This window comes from Elgaria multicarinata, chromosome 8 (genome assembly GCF_023053635.1).
Source record: "Elgaria multicarinata webbii isolate HBS135686 ecotype San Diego chromosome 8, rElgMul1.1.pri, whole genome shotgun sequence".
Taxonomy (NCBI): Eukaryota; Metazoa; Chordata; class Lepidosauria; order Squamata; family Anguidae; genus Elgaria; species Elgaria multicarinata.
In genome coordinates, this window is record NC_086178.1 from 83,879,300 (window position 1) to 83,905,594 (window position 26,295).

General features: G+C 41.6%; 1 protein-coding gene across 1 annotated transcript in view; it reads right to left on the reverse strand.

The window, feature by feature from the left end:
- Positions 1–25,507, reverse strand: part of HECTD2 (HECT domain E3 ubiquitin protein ligase 2) — a 56,552-nt gene extending 31,045 nt beyond the window's left edge. Inside the window, exons 1-5 of the mRNA XM_063133279.1 lie at positions 25,223–25,507; positions 9,249–9,378; positions 5,292–5,430; positions 3,307–3,409; positions 1,293–1,382 (exon numbers count right to left, since the gene is read on the reverse strand). Coding sequence (XP_062989349.1) covers positions 1,293–1,382; positions 3,307–3,409; positions 5,292–5,430; positions 9,249–9,378; positions 25,223–25,507 — 747 coding nt within the window. The remainder of the gene's footprint in view (positions 1–1,292; positions 1,383–3,306; positions 3,410–5,291; positions 5,431–9,248; positions 9,379–25,222) is intronic.
- Between the last annotated feature and the right edge of the window lie 788 nt (positions 25,508–26,295).

Sequence of the window (26,295 nt, forward strand, 5' to 3'; positions counted from 1 at the left end):
TCTAATTCATTCTAATTGATTGTCTGTTATCACATTTTTTAAAAAATCCTAGTGTTCTGAAGAAACCTGACTCCATTTACTCTTTCAGCTTCCTTTTAACTTATCCTCTCTCTCTCTCTCTCTCTCTCTCTCTCCTTTTTAAGAGGTTCCCTTTTTGAAATTAAATGTCACTATCCCAGACTTTATGAGCAACTTTCCAGAACTTGGGCTGGTTCGCACGACATGACAGCTCACCATGGCTTAATTTATCTGTGGGGACTGCTACATTGTGCTGGGTGCCCACAGGCGCCATTTTTGCATTTGTTCTCAATTTTTTTTCCGGATGACAACCCTAAACAGCGTAAAATATAATGACAGATAACAATTTGAAATATTTAACAGATTTTTTACATTTTGTTTTACATTGTGAGGGTTTTTAATAAACCTGCTGTTTACAACACTGTAACCCAATTCTCAACTACAGTTTAAAAGGGGATTAGACAAATTAACAGAGAATGAATTTATCATCAGTGATAAACACTGATAGTTAATTAGCACCTTCATACTCAAAGGTATTGTGCCTCTGAATAGTAGTTCTTGTGGGGTGGTGGTGGCAAACAATGGAGGAGGATGTTTGCCTTCATCCTATGGGTATTACAAAAGTCACTGTTTGGCCACACTTACACACTGTGTATGCATGGCCAGTTCCACTGTGCCCTGATATCACGCTTCTGGGGGCAAGCCCAACATGTGCAAAAACATGTGCTTCCGGAGAGGACAGGTAGCACGCCTTCAGGAAATGCACGTTTTCCCTCAGGTTGGCGCTTGCAGCCATATGCGGATCTGGGCTGGCAGGGCTGTGAATGCAAGGGCATGGCCCCAATAGGACACTGTCCACCTTGCTGAACTAGATAGATCCTTGAATTCCTTCAAGGGTTATCTTACGTAGTTATAATCTCCTGAAAATATATAACATAACAAATTTCCAGTGGCAACACAGTGCAGTCACATAAACGTTTAAGATCTATATTGGTTTAGCTCCAGACTAAGTTGGTCATGTTTTAGTCATGACTAATTTGACACATTAACTTTAGTGGAACTCAAGTATACTAATTTAGTCTGGATCCAACCCATTATCTGTAACATATAATTATTGAACTGAAGATATCTGAACTATGAATTAGTAATCTATAGATAGCACTGTTCTAGCTGTATTCTAACAATTAAATTTGTACAAGAATGCATTGGTATAACCAATGTACAAAATTTATATGCGTATATATTTTTAAAAATCACACCATTATTTTACTTACTGCATTTAATAAGGTATCATAAACAATGTTCACAAATTTAGAATCAACTCCGCAGTCTTCCATAGAATTAAGAGGTGTTTCAGTATATTTCTGTAAATTAAGGGAAGACATTAAAAAATGGTGTTTTATGAAAATAGTTATGTCAGGTACATTTTCAAACTTCCATTACAAATGCAACTTCTGGAGTGATGTCATTTATACAAAAAACATTCAATTACAATTCAAAATTAATATTTTTATTAATTCTAATGTTCTGATAGAAAGACTGGAATACACATGGCTTGCAATATTGATATCCTACTGCCTGGGATTATATGTAGCTTTATAGAATGGATGGGCAACTTGTGGCCTTCCAGATGTTTTGGAATATAATTCCTATTAGATCTAGCCATCATAGCCAATGATGAGGAATGGTGGGAGTTGTAGGCCAAAACATCTGGTTGCTCACCCCTGACATCTATAGATGTTAAAATGGACTGCTTTGCTTGCAATACCTCATGGATGATCCTTGCCAACATTAAGCCAAAGAGAAACATAACTTCAACTTGTTCTTTCTTTTAAGTACTCTAGGATGCCAGCAGTAATGTCCTTGCAGGGGGAAATTCTAATAAAGAGACCCTGCTAATGCATTAAGTATTTGCCCAGACTGAGTCATAAGCGTGGGTCATTAAAAAGGCAATAGAACTAACCACAACACTAATCATTCGTAAAATAGTAGGGGTGGCTAGATTCAGTCCCTCATCAACTGAACAGATGATTGTTGTTGGTGCAATGCAGTTTCTCCCCTTATGAGTGAGTATAGTGTGCAAACCATTCTCACTTTTGCTGGACTGCAGTGTTTGTAGGGTTTTCATCCTACTTACAAATATGAGAAATACAAAATCGCATAAGTTTGTGAAAAGGGTCTAACAATCAGTTTCAAATATCAATACAGAAAACTAGCTTTAGGGGTGTATTCAACGCTGCTGCTCCATGTATGCAATTCTCGTAGTGCTATCATAAGCGACCTCTAGTGCAACGGCAATATTATATGCTGGCACGATGGGTTTTCTGCATAAGAGGAGTGGCACTGTTGGATACTGACTGTAATATTTTTCTATACAGAACCAGAATTTTAAGAGTATGCCTTTTTCCTTTAATTCATCTAGCTTTTTTTTTTTTAAAATGGTTTTGCAAGCATATCATATATTTCTTTCAAACTGGGGAAAACTACTTATGTACTTTATTCAGTCTTGTTGAAAGAGTGTGCCTCTCATCAGTTTGGTGAAATTATGAGCAGCAATAAAAGTTATCAAGGTTTTCTTGCCCCATGAAAGCCTATGCCAGCAACTCCTGACAAAGTTATGTCGGGAATCCTCAATTTCACTCTAAAGCTAGAATGCAGCCAGCCTTTTGAATTCCACTGTTCCTGTTAGCATTATGACAGTGGGGAGTGTTAGCAGGAAACTGTCAACTGAGATAAGAGTAATTCTGAAGGCTGAGGGCAGGAGCACTCCTGCACTCTTTTTCGAAAAAACAAAATAGCAGGCACGACGTCCTCCGCCCTCCTGGGACGTTGCATGCCACGTGTAAACAGAGGGCGACGATTCCGGAAGTAGGTAAGTCCGGGATCGCCTCCTCTCTGGCCCTCTATACCCATAGGTGTAGACATGCCCTCAGATGCTTCATAAAGCAATACAGGACCAGGACAATGTAGGCATCTTTGCTTGTTCCAGGCACTCCATCGTCCCCATCTGGATTTGGGACTGAAAGATCAAGGAAAAGTGTGGCCACAAGCACAACTGATGACATTATACAACATTATTACTGACCACAGGGCACATCAGATAAGGTAGCAGACTTAGTTTCCAATTTCCTGGTTTTGTGGAGCTTGAGCCAATATGAGATAACCTTATGTCTAATCAAACTAGTTTTTTGTAATCATATGTTTTATAAAACATATAAAACGCACATATTTGTATCAATACTAGTTGCTGTTTAAAGTGAATTCGTGTGTGGTAGTATTCTTTTTTACCTTAAATGCAATATTGACTTCTGGAAAAGAATCAAAGGTCGTTGAATAAAAATCATACACTATTTTCCAGTCTCCTGATAACTTAGCTTTTTCCACATCTTCCCTAAACACAAAAAAATAAAATGTGACCAATTTATTCAGCAACTACAACATTTTACTGAAACAGCTCTTGATACATTTTAGAAATCCAGAATTACAAATACTAAGTAGCATCCTGATCACATTGAATTTCTTAATTACATTCAAATAGGTGTAATTACATTTATAACTTTAACACGCAGACTCTAATATGTCGAGAACCAAGTGCCATCCATTTGGGAAGACGTTCTAACCATAAGGCTTCCAGAACTGACCAAGGTGACAAACCTAAGTGAACTGGAAAAGACCAAAACTTAGTGCAAGCCAATAAATAGGCCCGATGGTACAAAGCTAGGTCTGGAAAACCAAACCCACCTGCTTTATTTGGAAGCTGCTTCTGTTTTAAAAATATTCAAGGTGAGGAAGAACCCCAGAAGAATTTATGAAACAAAGCATTAAGTTGTTGAAAGTATTTGCCAGGTATAAATAAAGGAATCCCATGCATAACATAGAGAATTTGAGGTATAACGTTTATCTTAAGTATGTTGACTTCACCCCACAAACTCAACTTTAATGGTGCCCATCTATTTATGGCCTTAGCTAGACCTAAGGTTTATCCCGGGATCGCCCCAGGGTCATTCCTGTTCATGTAAATGACACACAGGATATCCTGGGACGATCCCGGGATAAACCTTAGGTCTAGCGAAGGCTCCAATCTCATGCAATCTCACTAATCAGTTTATTCAAGTTTATTTTAATCAATTGAGATATCTCTCTGGGAATGAGTATTCCCAGATAGGTAATAAAATCAGTGCACCATCGGAACTGACCATCAGTCAACACACTAGGAAATATGCTGCCTTCAATTGGCATCAATTTAGATTTTGACTAATTAATTGAATAACCGTACAGATTACCAAAGGTATTAATCAATTTCATCAAAGCAGGAAGGCTTGGAGTTTAGAAAGAAACTATAAAAGATCATCAGCGTGAAGAATTATTTTAAATTCTAAGTCAGCATGCACAAGCCCATGAATACTACTGTTCTGTTTAATTGCGCAAGCCAGGGGTTTCAAACATAGATCAAATATCAATGGGGAAAGTGAATATCCTTGCCTAGTACCTTGCCCAAGCACGAAAAAAGCAACCAACCAACCATTGCTCATAACTCTTGCTCTTGGGATCAAATATAAATTTGTAACATACTTCAAAAATTCCATTGAAAACCAAAATTACTCAGTGAGGCAAGCGTAAACTTCCAATTTATTTTGTTGAAGGCCTTCTCAGCGTCCAAGGAGACAATGGCCGCCTGGTCAGTTCTTTCTCTATTTAAAGCTATCAAATGCACAACTAATCTCAAGTTATCACCCCCCTGCCTGTTTTTAATAAATTCCACTTGATCTGGTCCGACTAACGTTGCAATGACTTGTTGCAATCTATCAGCTAAAATTGCCGTTAATATTTTAATATCAACATTTATTAGTGAGATCGGTTGGTGATTAGCACAGTAAGTACGGACGTTGCCAGGTTTAGGGATGACTGTAATATAAGCATCATTTATTGATAAAGAAAGCGAACCCGCTTCAAATATATATTTGTAAAGTTGATAAAGTTTTGAAGGTAGAAAAGGTTTTATACCACTCAGTTGAGAACCCATCTGGACCTGGGGATTTTCCATTGTTCATATTCATAATTGCCTTTGTAATCTCTTCAAGTCTTATCTAAGCAAGGGAGCTTAATCTGAGCAAAAAAGAATATTCTTATCCTGCTTTGATATCTTGCTACCCTTACTATAATCCTAAAGTCCTAGTCAAGCAGCAAGTAAGAGTTATTAGTTACATTTTAAAAACACACATCAATAAATGTAAGTTAGTAGTATACATTCACAAAACAATAATGTTGCTTACCGGAAATCTTTCACAGTTTTTGTTTGGATGGGAAGAGAAGGTTCTGGAGGAATGGAAACTTTCATTTCTGGTGGAAGTATATCAATAGAGGTGCGCTGTTTTTGCCTAACATCATGGCCCAGGGATGGGAGCTCTTTTGCTGATTCAAAAGTAAATTTTAACAAATCACAAATTGTAACTACAAAAATAAATAACCCTATATTGCCTTCAAGTGAACAGTGAATCTTGAAAGTGTGACTACTTAAACATGCATACTCAAAAGTAAATACCATTGAAATAAATAAGGCATTCCCAAGTAAACATGGCTAGGATTAATAAAAACTCATGACTGTAAATCTGTACAAGCTATAAAGCATATATCAAAATTATAACTTTGTGGCTTGGATCCAGAGAAGCACTGGCAGAAGGGGATTGGTGGAGTTGACTTTTCTGTCTCCTTCTTCCCTTGGCAGTCCTTGGAAGAGTACCGAATTTTTGGTGATCTCCCTTTCCCACTCAGCCCCACACACTAGAGCTACCACAATCTGGAGGGGCCTTGATCCTTCAGAGAATATTTTCAGGGCTGCTGGGAGAAAGATGGTGTGGGAAAGTCAACTTCCACCAGACCCCTTCTGCCAGCATTTCTATGGATTCAAGCCAATACCTGGCTTCAGACATCACGATAACCCACACTCAAGGGTTGAGTATGGGTTGCTGTTGAAATGTGGGTTATTGTGTTGTCTGAACCCAGCTACACTAACAAACTATAGTTTGTTAACCACAAACAACTCATGAAAAGAACCCATTGTTTGTTGTTGGGTTGTGAACAGTGGGTTTTTCACTATGAGTTCACGATAACTCATATTTCAACAAGCCACGGTTCAACAACAACCCACACTCAACCTTTGAGTGTCGGTTACAATGAGTGCCATTTATCATGTTATCATATCCGCATAATAACCTATTCATGCAAACAACATTTCAGTGTAAAAAGTCACTGCAGGAATGCCACCATTAAATGTGAACATATACATATGAACCTATAGAAATGTACTTTAAAAATCTCTGAGGAATATTTACTGTATGCCAATTTCTTAAGCATGGAGGGGATATGATTTAGCACTTAATTACTCGGTCAGTTATTTAAAACTGGTAAACTAATATCAGTAAACACGCAATTCAGGCATATATGAATGTACTGTAGAGAGCCTTGGTCTGGCATACTTCTCCCTTCCCCTCTTTTGTGAATCAGAAAAAGGAGATAAGATGCATCAGCTTCCAGTTTTAAACTAATCCCAATTTCTTCTGCCATCCAAACTCAGGAAGCTTTGTTTCTTTATTGTTTCAGAACAAGGCAGGATCTAAAACAATGCTTTGATCATGGCTTGTTTTCACTAATTATAGTTTAAACAAACCTCGACTTTTTGAGTTCCGACACTATAAGGAAGTGCGGTTTACTTAAAATCAGAAGTGAAAGCTTCTGTAGTACTGCTGGCTTGAACGATGGAGATGGGGACCATGCCAACCTAAGATGCGTCATGGCTCAAACTTAGGGCCTTGCTAGACCCAGCCGGATAAGCCGACAGGGAGGCGAGGCAACGGCGCGCTAACTTTAGCGTGCGCCACCCTGCCTCCTAGACGCACGACGTGCAGGGACTGCAGAAGCCCTGCAGCGTCGGCCATTATTATAATTTTTTTTTTTGTTAAAGGGGCCACGTGCGCCCTGAAGACTCCGGAGAAGGTAGGTGGGGTTTTTTTTAATTAAGCCCCCCACCCTTTTTTAATTAAGCCCCCTGCCCCCTGCCCCCTCTTTCCCCTCCCTCCCTCCCCGTCCCCATCCCCTGTGTCGCCCTCCGCCATCTCTCCCCGTCTCCTGTGTCGTCCTCTGCTATCACTCCCCGTCTCCTGTGTCGCCCTCCGCCATCCCTCCCCATCCCGTGTCGCCCTCCGCCATCCCCCTCTCCTCCCGGTCCGGCCTTCCCCCTATCTCCCCCCCCCAGGATCCCCCCGGCCCGATGGGCACAGTGCTCGTATGAACGCTGTGCCCAGTCCATGGCTTTTCCCGGCTACTCGCGAGCGAGTAGCCGCAAAAAGCCACGGACCTTGCTAGACGTTCCGCAGCCCAAAGGTGCGCCATTAGCGACTTCGCTTATGGCGCGTTAGGGGAGGCTTCAGCGCGGCCTGACCCCGGATTCCTCTGTGCGTCATCTGGACGCACAGCAGGGAAACCGGGCCTCACAGCGCGCTAAGGCCTTGTCTAGCAAGGCCCTTAGTTTCCTGTTACAGCTGACCTGAGCCTATGGCCTAATCTACACGAAGCAGGATATTGCACAATGAAAGTGGTATGAACATGGTATTTAAAAGGCAGGAGCCACGCTACTGCTTTATAGCAGTACTGAAGTGTACTGACAACTGTTGGGGCCCATTGACACATACCATATACCTCTTTCATACTGCTATATCGTGCTTGGTGTGGCTCCTGCCTTTTATATACCACTTTCATTTTGCTTTCATAGTGCAATATCCTGCTTCGTGTAGATTAGGCCCATATGCATAAGTTCTAGAGTTATTGCTGGGTTGGTTTTTTAAATAAACAGTTTAAAGAACTCTCTATTAATGTAATTCAAGTTTAGCACCAAAAGAACAAAATTATTTTCCAGGACAGCCAGTTAGTTGTTTTGTCCAAACCTGGACAAACAGTGGTTAGTTTTAATTATCATTTAGACAAATAAACCAACCTCACACCATGGTTTATTATTCTGACTTGTTTTTCTAAACCATAGATAAGACTAACTACAGTTGGTCAGGTGGTATGCCAGTAACCATAACCATTTGAAGGAGGTATTATAGTAATACTGTGTATGATGTTGCACAGCAAGGAATTGATGAAAAAGATGTCACAGTGTGGGTGGGAAGATGGAAACAACTCATCAATGCTGCATCTAAAAGACATTTGGTTCACCACAGAGCCAGTTACACTGACATAACTTTCTGCACCTAGCATTTGGAAATAACATTTTATAACAAGACTCCCAACAGGCTGCTTAACAGAGTGCACATGCCAAACATGCTGAGCTCAATATGCTCCCAAGGCTATGCTGCTCCAAACTGCTCTCTGTACTGTTGAAGCTACTCATATCTATTGGATCAGGGTATTTGCCTGACCGCAGGGAATGCATGACATCTACTTTCTTCTTTGCTGAATTTTGCTTTTTGGCATAGCTTATTATTAGCCTAGTGTGTTCTAGGGAATAGGCACAGCATGATATAGCAGATACAGTTTAAACTTGGATGACGTGGGAGAGTAAAGTTTAAACCCAAATGCAACCATGAATTAACTTTTATCTTGCAGCTACAGTTCCTGTATGTACAATAGCCAGCAGCCTTATAGGTTCTTTTTGTGAGGGTAAGAATTAGAATGCACTTTGTACATTGAATGACCTACAGAAATATTAATAAATTTAAATAAAGTTCTTAACTATTTAATTTAATGTTCTGATCTCCTGTGATGGCTGACTCAACTCCAACTATTCTCAAACACATAATAAAAAAGCACCCTTTCAAAACATGTAAACTATGTCAAGTCCTTTATGAGATCCTGCTTCTTCTATAGAAAAAAATCTACCATTTGAGAACAGAACTAAGCAGGTGGTAGGCTATGATTGTTGGCACTAATTAGCTCACTACATGCACAAATTGCACACAATCTATGCTAAAGCTCATTATAGTTACTTTATGCTGTAACTTTTTTTACTGACTTATCTGTTATAATTTGCATTTTTAGAATGTTAGTTATTGCTGTGCAGTGACATTTAATATGACTATAGAGCACTTTACACAAAGACAATTCTACAAGCAATACCTCAAACACTGTCACAACACAAATAAAAAGGAAAAAAAAACAACCACTAACAATAGTGCACCAAGTACCTCCTGCAGTTAGAAGTGTCCAAATAATGGAGCCTTTTGTTCTCTTACCATTTTTTATATCTGCAATAACAAATTGTGTAGGTGAACTTCCACTTCCAGGATGTTCTTTCTTCTGGCTGATATTTGAAATGAAACTGCTGAAGGGGGAAATATCACTTTTGGGTCCTCTCTCCAAACCCTACAATGAGAACAATTTATTTATTTATTTATTTATTACATTATTATACCGCCCAATAGCCGAAGCTCTCTGGGCGGTTCACAAAAATTAAAGCCATAACAAAACAACCAATAGGTTAAAAACATAAATACAAAATACAGCATAAAAAGCACAACCAGGATAAAACCACGCAGCAAAATTGATATAAGATTAAAATACAGAGTTAGAACAGTAAAATTTAAATTTAAGTTAAAATTAAGTGTTAAAATACTGGGAAAATAAAAAGGTCTTCAGCTGGCGACGAAAAGAGTACAGTGTAGGTGCCAGGCGGACCTCTCTGGGGAGCTCATTCCACAACCGGGGTGCCACAGCGGAGAAGGCCCTCCTCCTAGTAGCCACCTGCCTCACTTCCTTTGGCAGGGGCTCACGGAGAAGGGCCCCTGTAGATGATCTTAAGGTCCGGACAGGTACATATGGGAGAAGGCGTTCCTTCAAATAACCTGGCCCCAAACCGTTTAGGGCTTTAAATGTCAATACCAGACTTTGAATCGGATCTGGACCTGGACTGGCAGCCAATGAAGTTGTAAAAGGACTGGCGTAATGTGATCTCACCAGCCACATTACAACAATAGAAATACTGTAACTTAATACTACAAAGCCCCTAGTTCTTTTGCTAAAGAGTAGCATCATTGCAAAGGAAAAGGAAGTTCTGAATGAACATGATGGTAATTTTTTTCCAGGTTTGAAAACAAAACAGTCAGGAGTACAATTCAGAGAAAGTACTCTGTGCTAAGGAGAGCAATCCTATGGTCACGGGACAGCATCCCAGAGACTCTTTGGCGTCCCCCCTCTGAGGCCATAGACACTGCTACAACCTCAGATGGTATCTGATGCCTTCTCAGCTGTCTTGGAGAGAACCGTGCTGGCTGCTTTCTGAGGTTGCAAAATTGGCCCCAGAGGACATTCTGGAAGGGGCTGAGGGGAGAGGAGAGGACAGGATATGAGGAATCCCACATCTCACCAGCTTCACTCCCACCTCTGACAGTGCATTCTCTTTAAATGAGCTCAGAGGCCCAACAAGAGAGGGGGAAAAAGACAGAGAGGTAAAAATTGCCTCCATCACTCTTCCCACCCTGCTGGCAGCAACTCAGCAGGGCACTGGCACTGGATACATTATTATTATTATTGTTGTTGTTGTTGTTGTTGTTGTTGTATTTGTATACCGCCCCACAGCTGAAGCTCTCTGGGTGGTTTACATAATATTTAGACACTTAAAAACAATACAAAAATTAAAAACCACAAAACCACATACTATTAAAACCACTCTAACAACATTAAAAACTATGAGCCTAAAAAATCAGACCCAGGCTCATTTCATATTGCTAAATGCTTGGGAGAAGAGAAAAGTCTTGACCTGGTGCCGAAAAGATAACAATGTTGATGCCAGGTGGGCCTCGTCAGGGAGATTGTTCCACAGTTGGGGGGGCCACCACAGAGAAGGCCCTCTCTCGTTTCCATCCTCCAAGCTTCCCTCGGAGTAGGCACCCGGAGGAGGACCTTAGAGATTGAACGTAGCGTTCGGGTAGGTTCATATCGGGAAAGGCGTTCTGTCAGGTATTGTGGTCCCAAGCTGTGTAAGGCTTTATAGGTTAAAACTAGCACCTTGAATTGGGCTAGGAAACATACCGGCAGCCAATGCAAGTGTTTCAGAGTGGGTCTTATATGCTCAAACCTTCTACTCCCTGTTATCAATCTGGCAGCTGCATTTTGCACAAGCTGCAGCTTCCGAACCATCTTCAAAGGTAGCCCCATGTAGAGTGCATTGCAGTAATCTAACTTGGAGGTTACCAGAGTGTAGACAACTGAAGCCAGGTTATCCCTGTTCAGATAGGGGCGAAGCTGGACCACCAATCAAAGCTGGTAGAAGGCACTCCGTGAGCCTCAAGTCAAGTGACAGAGATGGTTCTTGGAGAACCCCCAAGCTATGAATCTGCTCCTTCAGGGGGAGTGCAACCCCATCCAGAACAAGTTGAACACCCTCCATCTGGTCAGCAGAACCACCCACTAACAGCACCTCAGTCTTGTCTGGATTGAGTTTCAGTTTATTAGCCCTCATCCAGTCCATTGTCGCAGTCCATTGTTCTGCACGTCCACACCCTCACTTGATGAAGATGAAAAGGAGAAATAGAGCTGCACGTCATCAGCATACTGAAGACAATGCAGTCCAAAACTCTGGATTGCCACACTCAACGGTTTCACGTAGTTGTTGAACAGCATGGGGGATAAGACTGTCTTTCTCCCAACTTAGGTCATCATACAGGGGGACCAAGGCTGTTTCTGTACCAAAACCAAGCCTGAAACCCAACTGAAATGGATCCAGATAATTGGTCTTATCCAAAAGTGCCTGGAGCTGGCTCGCAACCACCTGCTCGAGGACCTTGCCCAAGTTTGGAGGCTTCCATATCACAAGGACGCAACCCATAGGATTGAGCCCGAAGTGTCTTGATATCAGTGGGATTTAAGCAAAGCACTAAACATTAAAATTCCATTTACTTCAATTAAACACAAGAATACTTCAAACATTATGGAAGACAGAGACTTATTTAAATATTTAACCATATGTCAATGAATTGTGGTTAACCATGGCTCCTAAGGCACCCGTTAACATTTTTATGATCATGTAACTGTCTTTCAAAATATGATTCATCTGTCATATTTTATTTAAGTTCATATACTTTAAATAAACATTTGAGTACAATCTAGAGAAAGTTACATGTATCTAAGAGGAATGTGCAAATAAGAGCTCAGCAAATAAAGTGTTTCTTTGTAGGTAGGTGTTAAAATCTTCAGAAAGATCTCAAGCAGGAGGAAACAAATAAAACTATTTCGAAGCTGGAGAAATTTATAGATTGGATCCAGATTGAAACATGCTTAGATTAGACCCACTGAAATAAATGGGACTTCAGTTAGTCATAACTAGTTTATCCCATTGATTTCAATGGATCTGCTCCAAACACATTGCCATCTATAGAAGAATCCCTGGATCTAAAAAGCAGAACTTCCCTTGTCAAGGATTACAACCAAAGGCTGAGCCCATTAGAACTACCCCAAGTCAATCATACCTGCACAAGAATACTAAGCCACAACCTGCTCTTTGTACTTGGATGCTTTGTTAACAAAGTCTTTACTCTTGGTGTATTTTACCCAGAAAGGGCATGAAGCTATGTTTCCCAGGAACATTTCTTCTGGTGTTTGCCCTCTAAGGCCATAGCTAGACCTAAGGTTTATTCCTGGATCATCCAGGGGTCAAACTTGTTCGTCTAGGTAACACACAGGGGATCCAGTGCTCAGGCAGGGGCGAACCCTGGATGATCCCAGGATAAACCTTAGGTCTAGCTGTGGCCTAAAATTGACTGGGTTTGGTTAGCCCACTGTGGCTCACTATTTCATAGAATCATAGAATCATAGAATAGCAGAGTTGGAAGGGGCCTACAAGGCCATCGAGTCCAACCCCTTGCTCAATGCAGGAATCCACCCTAAAGCATCCCTGACAGATGCTTGTCCAGCAGCCACTTGAAGGCCTTTAAGCCACAGCACCTGTGGGCACTGCTCGGGAGTTGTCATATCATGCAAACCAGGTGGCTGTAAGTTGTTCGAAAGTTAAACAACCCCTGCATATTGTTGGGTTATTGTGCCAGAACTTTTCTCTCTCTGGAACTCTGTTTGTGCTCAGAAACAAACACACATCACACAGGTCTTACACAGCAGAGCTGGTTTATTCCCTTCAGGCTTCTGTGCAGTTCAATTCAGATCAGTTCAGATCAGCACACTGAGGCATACACAGAGAGCAGTGATCAGAGAGCAGTGATCAGTAAGCAGTGATCAGTTCCATTTTACACAAGTGAGAAACTATATACAGATCTACACAATTCTTATCTACATTACATACAGCTGTGATGAGGCTAACTTAGAATCTTGGCAAGGTTCCCAGAACAGCCTCTATCTCAAGGTAATTGCCCACAGATAGACTTTCTCTGTTTAACCCTGAGATAGCCATACACACACAATTTTAATGACTAAGCAAGTATTTCTTTCATATACTTAACAGTCCTCCTCTTGCGCATGTTGTTTAAATTGTGTTACAATCTGAGACCCAGCTTTAAAACATCTCTTTGTGTTTTACCATTGAACGTTCCACCTGTCCTTTCTCATTTTGTTTTACTTTGAATACCCATTTACAGGTAATGGCTTTACGACCTTCAGGTAAAGGTACTAGCTCCCACGTTTCATTTTTTTCCATTGCTCTGATTTCCTCTGACATTGCTTCATGCCAGCCCTGAGCTTCTGTAGGTTCCATTTCCTGAATTTCCTCAAATGAAGTAGGTTCATAGGCTATTAGTAAAGCTCTATGAGAAACCTGTTTGCTTTGGTATTCATCTGAGTAACGAATTGGAGTTTTGCGTTCCCTTTCTGATCGTCTTGGCATAGTTACAGGCATAGTTTCCTCCTCTACAGTTTCTTCCCCCTCCCTCTCTTGCTGAGATTGTTCAGGAATTTCTTCTGTTTCTACAGCTTTCTGTTCTACAGGCAAACTTACATACTGTTTTGTTTCCTGCATTTGTTCATGAAAAACGACATCTCTGCTCACAATTACACTTTTGTGATATGGAGACCACAAACGATAGCCTTTTGTTTGTGTATCATATCCCAACAGTTTACATTCCAAACCTCTTTGAGCTAGCTTTCCTGGTCTGTTTTCTTTCTGAACATGAGCAAAACATTTACTTCCAAAAACCCTTATATGTGACACTCTAGGTTTTCTTTTGTAAAACATTTCATATGGAGTTTTTTCATGTACAGAGTGGTAAAGCCTGTTTAACAAATAATTTGAGGTGGACAAAGCTTCTGCCCAGAACAGATTAGACAATCCTGACTCTTTCAATAGAGCTCTTAACATGTTCTGCAAGGTTCTGTTTTTCCTTTCTGCAACTCCATTTTGAAATGGTGAATATGGAGCAGTAAGGTCATGTTGTATACCCTCATCACTGAGGAATTTTTTAAATTGGTTGCTAAGAAATTCACCTCCCCGGTCCATTCTTAGATTAGCTATAGGTTCTTTAAATCTATTTTTACTCCACTTAACAAAGGCTTTGAACTTTCCAAAAGTTTCACTCTTCTGTTTTAACACATACACAAATCCAAATCTACTGTAATCATCAACAATAGACAAGAAAAATCTGTTTCCTCCTTGACTTGTCTCAAAAGGACCTGCAAGATCTGCATGAATTAATTCAAAAATTCTTTTTGTTGTTCTCTCACTATGTTTTGGAATGTTTGACTTATGACACTTGGTTTCACTGCATACATTACATTCTACATAGTTAGAACATGGTTTGATTTTCACCCCTTCACACAATTCTGGAATCTTAGAAATTGTTTTATAGTTAGCATGACCAAACCTTTTATGAGTTAAATGGATACACTCTTGGTGTGGTTTGCAATTGGCTATTGTTTTTGTTGTGACTTTGCTGGCTACAACTTCATTTTTTGTACAAGTATTAATCACATACAAAGATTCTTTCATTATTCCCTGCACACACACCTTGTTTCCCTGTTTTATAGTACAATTTTCTTCAGTAAAACAAACCTCATACCCCATTTCTGTTAACTGAAACACACTTAGAAGGTTTGTTTCTAATTCTGGTACATATAAAACACTTTGTAGTTCAACTCCCAGACAATCAAAATATACATTACCCACACCACAAATCTGGATTTTTGTTCCATTTGCAAGGGTAACACACTTTTGCTTTGAAGTAGAAGTTTCCAAGGTTACAAATGAAAGTTTGTCTTTTGCCATACTTATTGAAGCCCCAGAATCCAAAAACCAAGGATTTATTGTCTCTTTGACTCTTGCTAGAAGACACTTCTTTTTTGATTCAGCTTCATTCATGTTGTTTTCTTCTCTCCACTTTGCTGTTGACTGCTTTTTCTTCTTGTTGTTGCAATCCCGCCTTAAGTGTCCTGTGGAACCACAGTTAAACAATTTCCTTGCCTTTAATGCAGCCACCACGTCAGAAGATTTATGGCTTTGTTGAAATTCAGCCACAGGATGTTTAAAGCTCTGTTGTTTTGAAGCTTGTCTTCTTTCATAGGTTTCCAGTAGTTTTCCAGCTACATACTCGAGGGTTAAATTTTTCTCCTCTTGACTTTCCATCATGGTGACAACCGCGTCGTACGATGAATCAAGACTTGACAAAATCACATAGACTTGGTGTATAGTTGTAAACTCCATCCCTCGTGCCCTGAGTTGATTGAAGATTTCTCTCATGCTTTTCAAATGGTTTGACATAGACTCCCCTGGTTTCAGCTTCATTCCATACAGCTTCCGGGTTAGAATTATTTTACTGCCCGCTGTTTCTCTTTGATATACAGCTTGTAGCGCATTCCAGCACTCTTTTGATGTATTCAAAAACTGAATGAAGGAAATTTGAGAGTCTTCCACAGCTAATGCAATAACTGCCATTGCTTTTGCATCGTCCTTAAACCATTTAGCATTCTGTGGATCTGCTCTATCTGGTGGATCCTCTGTGACTACATACCACAGTTCAGCCTGAATCAGATACATTTGCATTTTGTAAGACCATAATGCATAGTTAGAGTCATTCAGCTTTTCTAACAATTGATGCAAACCAGACATATTAGCTCCTGCCATTTCCTCTGCTTTAGGAATTTGTATCTCACCGTCCTCCTGCTCAGAGTCCTCCTCAGAGTCAGCCGACTGAGATTTTTCCTCACTTTGCAGCACTGGCTTTAGCTTGATGTCTTCCTCCATCAACAGTTTTCTGTTTTAGCAGACTCCTGGTTCTGGTTCTGATACTGCACCGTTCCCACCAAGTTCTGGTTCTTCTGCCTGGGTTAGGCTGGCGTAGGCTGGTCTAGGCTGGGCCCATAACCTTTGTTGGGTTATTGTGCCAGAACTTTTCTCTCTCTGGAACTCTGTTTGTGCTCAGAAACAAACACACATCACACAGGTCTTACACAGCAGAGCTGGTTTATTCCCTTCAGGCTTCTGTGCAGTTCAATTCAGATCAGTTCAGATCAGCACACTGAGGCATACACAGAGAGCAATGATCAGAGAGCAGTGATCAGTAAGCAGTGATCAGTTCCATTTTACACAAGTGAGAAACTATATACAGATCTACACAATTCTTATCTACATTACATACAGCTGTGATGAGGCTAACTTAGAATCTTGGCAAGGTTCCCAGAACAGCCTCTATCTCAAGGTAATTGCCCACAGATAGACTTTCTCTGTTTAACCCTGAGATAGCCATACACACACAATTTTAATGACTAAGCAAGTATTTCTTTCATATACTTAACACATATACCTAAAACAGACCACACTCAATAGGTTCGCAAGACACAACAGCCCCTGAGCAGGGGGTGCATATTCAAAATGGTGGTCACATCCCGCACACACCCTGCAGCCTCATCCACTGTGGGCTGTCTTGTTGTGCAAACAGACCCACTGTAACGTGAACATTCTTAAAATAAAAGTAATACAAAATAAATAAAAATATCATATAGTTAAAATAAAAGTATCATAGAGTTCAACAAATTATCAATTGAATATTTTGCCATACAACAATATTAAATCAGTATCTAAAGAAACAGCAAATAACGTCCATTTTTCCTTAGCTCCCAAGAAGAAAGAGGTTAGGGACTATAATCTCTCCTATGGTGTGCAGGGAATATTCTTCAACTCCTTTGCCTCTTGTCAGCAAGGATTTTAGATAGAATATTACCATGACATTTGCTGTATGAAAATAGTGCTTAAGAATTAGGGCAGACAATTAGCACAGTGATGATGTATGATGGAACAGAGATGTAATATACTCTAGGTGGCTGTTTAACAATAGAAAAAATACTCCTTGCAAAAAATACTTGTACAAAGTATGCAACAATGTCACCCGCCATTAAAAATAGAGCAACAAATAAAACTGATCTGCTTTGCTTCTCAGAAATTACACCCACGAATTTGGTTTCATTACAAATTAAGAGACACTCAGAGAATCTTGTAGGATGAATTGTCATAATGGCAAAAGGACTACTATAGTACAAAAACAGATTCCTGTTCCACATGCTAAAGATGTGAGTCTGTTTCTTCAAAAAGTTTAAGTCACTGCCAATTTGATACCTCTGTGCTAGCTGAAGTGTGGGTGGCTGGGTGGGATACCTATAGAATGCACACTACATTTTGAAGAATAAGAGTTACTTAGGTTATGCAAACAACTGGACTGAACTGGAGCTGAAGTTGCTGCATCAGAGATCAGAATAGGCAGGCAGGGGCCAGTGGAAGATGGGAGCACCAGCACATGTGCACTATTGTGGATACCGCAGGCAGATATATCCCCCTTCAAAGCCATTGCTTGAAAGTGCCCTTTAGATATTCTCCCAACCATGTGGGAGCAATAGCAACTTCAGTACAGCTGGCAGAGAATTTAAATGACCAAAACACATGGGCAGGGTCTGATTAGATAGATCTTTTTCATGGAATCAGCACCCATTTCTCCTGGTGCAGTGCCAACTCCATGGAAAAAAATCCACACAACTGAGTCCTGCCTAATCAGCTGGATCATTTAAGCCTGTGAAGGAACTGCTCACAGGTAAGCAACTCCAATGCAGCTGGAGAATGTCTGAACCAGCCTTCCTAACCTTGTATCCTCCAGACGTTTTGGATTGTAACTTCCATCAGCTTCAGCTAGCATGGCAAAATCAGGAATGATGGACATTGTAGTCTGAAACACCTGGATGGCAAGAGGTTGAGGAGGACTGGTCCAAACGTCTAAAGCGGGGATAGGAAAAATGTGATCCTCCAGATATTGTTGGACTGCAACTCCCATCAGCCATAGCCAGCAGAGTGAATGGTGTGGGATCATGGGAGTTGTAATCCAACATCTACAGTCCAGCATTTCCTATTCCTGCTCTAAATAATACATTTTTAAGATGAGGTTGAAGAAAGTGGAGCATAGGTCCAGCCACAGGGATTATAAACAAGAAAACTTTAAGTTTGTATTCCTTCATGTTATTTTCTTCTGGCAAAGAAGTACTTGCAAAGATCAAGTAAAGCGGAAGTTCTTTACACATACTCTTAAAGCTAGTCTAAAGCCACATGCATTCAATATATATAAAAAGTTAACAATCCACTCAGCGGTCTAAATTATGAACATTTGAATTCTGGAAACTTTATACATTATGCAAATTGCATTATGCAAACAATTTCTTAGTTTGCATAATTTATTTTGATTTTGCTAGTCATGGAATGAGCAAATTCCAACCCCCAAACAATTGCAAGTCTCAATCAGTCATCTCTATTACACCTAAGACTTGAATAGGAATTGCCCACGTAGGTTTAAGGGCTTACATGTTTTTAGAAAAATAATAATAATGAAGGCGAGGTCTTCAGGTACTGATCTTTTGTTCACTACTACACTTTATATCTTTTGCTGTACTCCCACAGAATCACAATATATGCAGTCCTGTCAATTAAAATATTTGCAACTTGAGCTGTATAATATTGTGCACATGAAACAATTTAAGGTAAAAAAATATTTTTTGGAACATTAAAGAAAAAATCCTTTGAGGGTAAATTAGGTCCTGTGCAACGTAATTTTTCTTCTTGTTGTTTTAAAACGTTTTATAAGCCTTGACGTTCGTTACTAAAATATCATTGTGTCCCCGTATCTCCATCTGTTCCTCTCACTAGATACAATGAAGCATTTCTGTAACATAGTTATAATTTTAACACAATTTTTCCTATTTCCTTTTTTGCCAGCCCCATCCAAGCCATTTAGATAAATAAATTTAATATAGACTAGTGTTTGTTACACTTCTACTAAAATAGACATGTTGGCTTTCGTCATGTTACAGCTATCTTTCTGAAGATTTACAAAAAAGATAAGCAAGACTAACTTCAATTTTAAATCCACAAATCAGCTTTAAAGTGTTTAAGGGTATAATCTGGTACACACGTACCTATGAATAAGTTCCACGGAATTTAATGATGCTTAGTAGACATGTATAGGACTGCACTGTAAAATTAAATCACGGACAATCCTGTCCGGTCAGTCGGCATAGCTTCCAAACTTGGAGGGTGCCAAGTATCCAGTGCAGGGCAGGAGGAGAGTGGAGGTGGTCGTCACCTCTGTGCTCTAGCTGCCCTGCTTTGCTGCTAGAGGAGTGATTTCGCCCATCTAGTGGCAGTGCCTTGAAGGGGGAGGGAAGAGGCTGGGGTGGCCATAGGATATGTTGTATGGTCACTGACCTGGTCTCCTTCTCTCCTCGTCCCTGGAAAGACACCCATTTCCCCATCTTTGCACTCCATTTTCCAAGCACAGAGAGGTAGCTGGCGTAGTTCTCTCTGTGCTAGCTGCAAGGGGGCAGGGTAGGGGACGGGGAGCACGTTTTCCTGGCTCCAAGGTCAGAGCCCTGTTTCCAACCTCGAAGCCAGGAAACCAAACTGTCCTATCCCTCCCCCCACCCCCGACAGGTTCGTTCTCCCTGGGTCTTAAAACAAACAAACACACACACTCACATTTCTTCCCAACATATATACTACTACTTTTGTTTCCTTATGCAACTACAACAAATCTTAAGCTGTGAGACAGTGGGAGATGTGTAATTAAAAAGAAGCTAACTGGGATACAGTGCTGGAGAATGAAGCAGAAATCTCCCACTGACTTATCTAATTTGGCCCTCAAAGTTTTATAGCAACCTATCTTATTTCTCACCCAGTATTTTGTTTTGCATTAACATATAACTTGTATGTTACATTGTATACAACTGGAAACAGTCCCAAGTATTTGGCTTTGAGACTGACCCTTTGAGACAGTACAGTTGATTTTTAGAGGAGTTAGATAGCTAACTTCAACCTAATTTAACAAAAGTTTTCACTTTATTATGACTAATCACTCCCACAAATATGAGCGATAATTTGAAACCTTTACTTTGTAAATGTTTAGCAGTAAAGGTTTCAAAGTCTAGGGTTTGTTGTTGCTTTTTGGCCAGGAAGAAAAAGGAAGCTCAGTATTAGCTGAAAGACTGATTAGTGACTCCTCACCCTCTGCTGCTTTTCTTCCAGATGACAAACTAAAGTTTCCTTAAGTAGGAGAGAAGCTACATGGAAGTTAGCTTTTTAGTCCTCCTCACATGAAGACCTTTGGAAGAGGATCTTCCCCAGTAGCATTGCAGTGCTCAGCTACATTTGGCAAATGCATATCATCACTCAATTGAAGCGAAGATCCAGACAGGTTTCCACCTTTTAGGGCAGAGGCGCAAAAAGTGTGGCCAGGCAACAGATGCCCCTCAAGGCTTGTCCGGCGGCTCTGAAACACCCAGCATAGGCCACCACTGAAAAAATGTGTGTGGGGGGGGGGGGGGGGAGAAAAACACATTAGAAATGGGCACTATTGTTCCTGCCATACAAGCCACATTGCTAGAGCATCCTAGGAAAAAATGCTTGAAGGCTCCTGCCTGCTTCCTAGGATGCTCTAAGAATAAAGCTCCTATGGCCAGAAACATTTTTCTCTCCCTCCCTGAGCCCAATTTTTATATTTTGGCCATGAAAGGAAGGAAATGATTAAAACTGTGAGTGAGTAGGGTGAAGTTACTGTGTGTGAGTGGAGAAGTGAGTGGAGCTAGTTTGTGTGTGTGTGAGAGAGAGGAAGGCTAGGGCCCCCTGACAGATTAGTCTGAAGGGAATGCAGCACAAGTCCCCATACTGATCTTAAACTGAAGGGTTTTTTAGGGCACAATCCTATGCATATTTGACAGACAAAAGCCCTACAACAAAAAGTTATAGGACTTTTTTCTGTCTAAATATGCATAAGATTGCACCCTTAATATCATAATGTATACAAGACAAACACAGTGTGAGTGAGTCAGTTGGATGCAAATGTATGCACATGTGGGTGCATATACATATGTGTGACCCCACTACCCCAGTAGACACCTGGGGGCTTTCTATATGGTTTTAAAGCCCTGTGGTGGCTGTGTGGTGGCACTGCATCAATTATACGATGCAGCAGCCACCTCCCCAACCACCGCGGTAAGTTCCCATGAAGTTGCACATTGGAAACGTTGGGGACTTGCCCTGACTTTTCCCGACGGAGTGAGTTCACTATGGCTCTTCTACCATTTGACCTCACTCTGGCGTTGCACCACGGGTGTTCTCAGGTTGAAGATGACCTCTGATTAGTCGCTGGAAGACGAACAGGGGGCAGGCCTAGCAATCTGAATGGCCGCCAGAAAGCCCGTGCTGCCTCCTTCAATGAAGATTACTCATCGCCACCCTGCAGCAGCGATACCATGGGGTTTGGTGGCAGAGTGGAGCTAGCATAGTGCTGTGAAGGCAGGTACCCAGTGTGGTTATTGGGAATGAAAAGGTTCTGCACCCAGTTTAGGGCATCTGATGTAGGGAAGATGCATGTTCTCAGCAATAAACCACAATATTTTTACACTGGTAATATAAGATTCTGTTACATTAGTCACAAGAGTGGGAATAACTCCCTATGTTTTGGCCCACAAATCCCATGATCCCTATGCTGATGGGAGTTTTAGGCTGGGAGCTATAGGCCAAAACATTTGGAGGGCCATAAGTTGCCCAGTCTTGCTTGAGTCAAGTGCATCTATAGTGATCATAAACGCTGCATAGAATGAGGATGCAGTGCCCATGACATTGCTGCTGAATGATGCTGCATCATGTCCTTTTCTACTTTTAAGTTTTGTTTTAGTCAGTAAAAAAAAGAAAGATGCTGAGAGCTCCTCCCATTGTAATATTCAAGTGTGGCAGCATGATCAGGTAATCTTTTAAACACAAACAAGTGGTGTAAAACAACAACGTTCTGCAACAGTGTTTTTCTCATCTCACTGATGTTTGTGTGTACTTGCGTATATGTATCCCCGCCCCCACAAGGCTTTACATTCAGTACCCAGAGGATAATGTTTTACTTGGCCTGCCAGAATGGGGCACCTTATTCACTGTGTTTGTGACATCAAGATAATACGCATAGAAGATCTTGGCTCAGGACAATGAAATTTGCTGAGGGACATCCTAGACTTATCCACCCTCCTAATTTAACTTGGATTTGTGGATCACTAGAAAGTTGATGAGTTATTTATCTTGTAAGTAGGCAGTTCTAATAATTCATTCCTTGCTTATCTGCTGAACTTGAAAAATTATCATTCTACAAAAAATAGTATCCAATCACTTATTAAACTGTGGGAGAAACTATAGCTGCGAAATTAATGTTAAACTGCGAGGAATTTAATATAATATGCATTAATACATAATACATTCTAAATACAAATACATAAATGTTTATATTATGCCCTATCAACATGTTAAGTACTAGTTCAAAATACAATCTCCCTCCTACTGTGGATCTCCAAGTGGCAGTGCTCCCCCCAAATATTTCCAGCAACCCCATTTGCGCTCCCAACTTTCTGTCACAGCATATTTATATTCACAGCATATTTATACTCAGTGTGTATAAAAAAAATCCTTGCTCCCCTAATAATGGTCATGGCCACCCTTTACTTCCTCAAGCTAGAAGTACTGCTGTAGGCAACAGATCTTGAGGCAGAAGTCCAGGACCCTGTCGCCCCAGTGAAGGAGGGTTCCCAAATTATACACCATGGATTTTGTTCCCTCTTTGACTGAGCATAGGGGGGGTACTCGTAGCCACAGCTTGTAAACAGGAAAAATGCTGAGAGATCACTGGGCAACAGCCTGGGCTGCCAGCTGTTGTTTTGAAAACGGATCTGTTCCTTTCCTCTCAGAATGAACGAGATGGGAGGGGAAATGGGTGGGAGCTAGCACTGCCTTGCTCCAGCCTCCTAGCTTTGTTGCTGCAGATGTAAGTGGGCAGCTTATGCAAGAAGAAGAAAGAGGGTGCTGGCTAGTGGAAGTCAGGAGGTACAGGCAAGAAATGCAGATATTTGCTGTCTCCACAACCACCTTTTACTCAGGTGTTTATGCCCATTTACTCAGAAGGAAGTCATACAGACTAAAAGCTCCATCCAACGAGCATTTTATTGCACGCTCGTTACTGGGCACTCACGGAGTTTGCTCAGGTCCTTCACATGATGTCGTCGGCCTCCCGCATGCCTCCCACCCCTTCTGGCCTTCCTTGTATGACAAAAAAAAACCCCTCATTAAGTCCGATGTTTTTTTTAAACTCGGAATTGCTGCTCTCTCCTGCTGTGCACAGGAGAAGCAGCGCCATTAGAATAGTGGACTCAATGGGCCTCGTGCTCATTGTGTACTTCCTCTTCTTGAAAGAGGAAGTAACTTGAGGAAGGAAAACACAGCCGGAGAAGCGAGGCAGGGAGCAGGTGTGATGGAGCCCTGACACTGCTTTCACAATGCGTTTTGGAATCATTGCACCTCAGATCTTCAGCTACCAGAACTAGCCTACCTCCAAATGCCTTTTAAAGGGGCACATGAGATTTTTCAGAAGTTCCAATATGCCTGGTTGGCTTTCAAAAACCAACACAACTAAATGCCCTTGACTCTACTGTCCATGTATAAACATTTTCTGAGGTCCGTGATTCACCTCAGATTATCAGCTGTCGCCTCCTTTGAGATGGCTTCAGAGGGAGAAAGAAAACTGCTTTTTCATTCCATATAGGAATGGATGTTTAAACACTTACAACCAAATTCTCTTCTGGGCTACTGAGTTTTACTTGCTCTACATCTGCATGTCATTGCATCTGAAGAAATTTTGTACAAACATTGGTGATGGACCATGTTGTTCATCCCCAGAAATCTAGACAACCAATCACTCTCCGAATTCAGCATCCTATGGGTCAGTTTATACATTTAGCTGAATGAAGTGCTAAAAATTTTATGGACTGTATCACTTTAGATGGCAGGCGGGTGAAACAGCAGTATTTCCGGGAGGCAGGGCCTCCTTGCTCCATGTAACTCTTTCCCCTTCTTCTTAAAAAAAAAATGTTAAAGGGGAATTGACATGAAATTAATTAGAGTAAATTAAATTAAGAGGAACCAGTGACGAATATGATGAATTGATCCCTTCATTCCTGGCTTATATTAGGCATATCATGCAATCTTTATGCAGAAACTAACTATTGAAAATGCAGTGGGTCAGGTTATACCATGTGTGTTTATCTGCAGAGGTGCTGGGGATCATTGTGCACTTTGCATTTGAAGTTACGGGGATCCCTGTAAGACCATTAAGGCCAGTATCTACACCACTACAAGCTAGTTTTCCTGGTGTTGTCTCTGCAACCCCCTTTCTTCCAAAACCTAAAGAAAACTTCCTTGACATGAGTCCATTAAGATGAACACAAAAAAGATATAAACTATAAGTTAAAATTGTTAATATATTACTGTTATAATGATAATTTAACTTTATTTTAAAACTAAAAATGGTTGCTTTTAATCTATTGATAGCCTATTAGACTTTAACCCTTCAAAAGATAGTAACAAGCAATCTGTTCCATTTACCAGTTTAATGGTTTTAGGAGTGTTGCCAAAAATGGCTATATCCTTATTGATAGTTTATATCAATGAATCCCCAAGTTATTTCAGATGGGTGCTGCTACTTCAGTGAAACCAGTCAACATGTATATTATGTGCAAGACTATACCACAGAGTAAGAAAAGCCCACAATGCTTTCAGTTACCATTATGAAAGATTTGGCTTCTAGCTGCTTTTAAACAGAAATCAAAAAGGCAATTATCCATCCAAGCATCTCCTTATGAGCTCAGCAAAGCGGGTATCTGCGTGCGCAAAGCTTCCTAGCATCAAGTGAAAGAAGCCGGCGCTGGTACATACCCCAGAAGCTGTCCTAGATTCAGTCAGATGGGGCGGCAATTTCTCGTTTTCTTTCCCCGCTTCCTTTCGTTCTTCCTTCGCTTCCTCCTTCTCCTTCTCCTTCTCCTCCGCAGCCGCCACCCCCTCTTCCTGCTCCGATCCCGCCACCGCCTCCACCTCCGGGGGATCCAAACTCTCCTCATTCATTTTGCAACTCAGCAAGGAACGCTTGTCGCCGACCGCGGCGGGCAGGAGGAGATCCGAGGTGGCCGCCGCCGCAGAAGGCTGCGGGCTTTGCAGGGACATCGCTTTCTAACGGCGTCCCTCCCCGTCCATCAGCACCGGGACTGCCATCCTCGGCCCTTCTCAACACCCCCTCCCCAAAGGCGCTCCTCCTCCTCTTTCTTCCTCCCCACACACCGGCAATTACCTCAAACAACCTCTCTACCTCAGAGGCATGCACAACCCACATCCACCACTAGCCTCCCGGCTCCAAGGAACAGAATCCCTCAAGCAGCAACGGTGTTGTTGATGCTTTATATGAAGGAAAACCCTCGAGCCGTCACTGTCTTGCTGATAATCTTCCTTTGCCCCCCGTCCGCCCCCTTCAAAATCTGCCCGCAGTTTCTTCCCGCAGCCCCTCGCTTCATAGGGTTAACGAAACACACACCGCGCTGCTCCTCCTCCTCCTCCTCCTCCTCTTTCTCTCTCTGCCTCCCCCAAATCCCACAGCCAAGCAGGGAGAAGAAGATGCCAGCCGCCTTCCCCCGCTCTCCTGCAGCCTGGCTCTGCTGCTCCTTCTGCCAGCCTCAGAACAACGACGACCTCGTTAGGCCGCCCCCGGAATAAGCAGAGAGGCAGCGGCAGGGCACTGTTCCGCGGTAGTGCAGACACCCCCGCGCGGAAGAGAGACGAGACGTGGCGGTGGCCTCAGCGCGCCGCCGCCGCCGCCCCCTCTCATTTATTCCCCACCAGCTGGTGACGGAGGAACCGCAGTCGGAGTTGTCAGACTGCGGCGACCCCTGTCGGCCTCCCCGCCCGCGGCTCCGTCTTCCTCCGCACCCCGCAGAGCCATTACGCCGCCTACAGCCAGG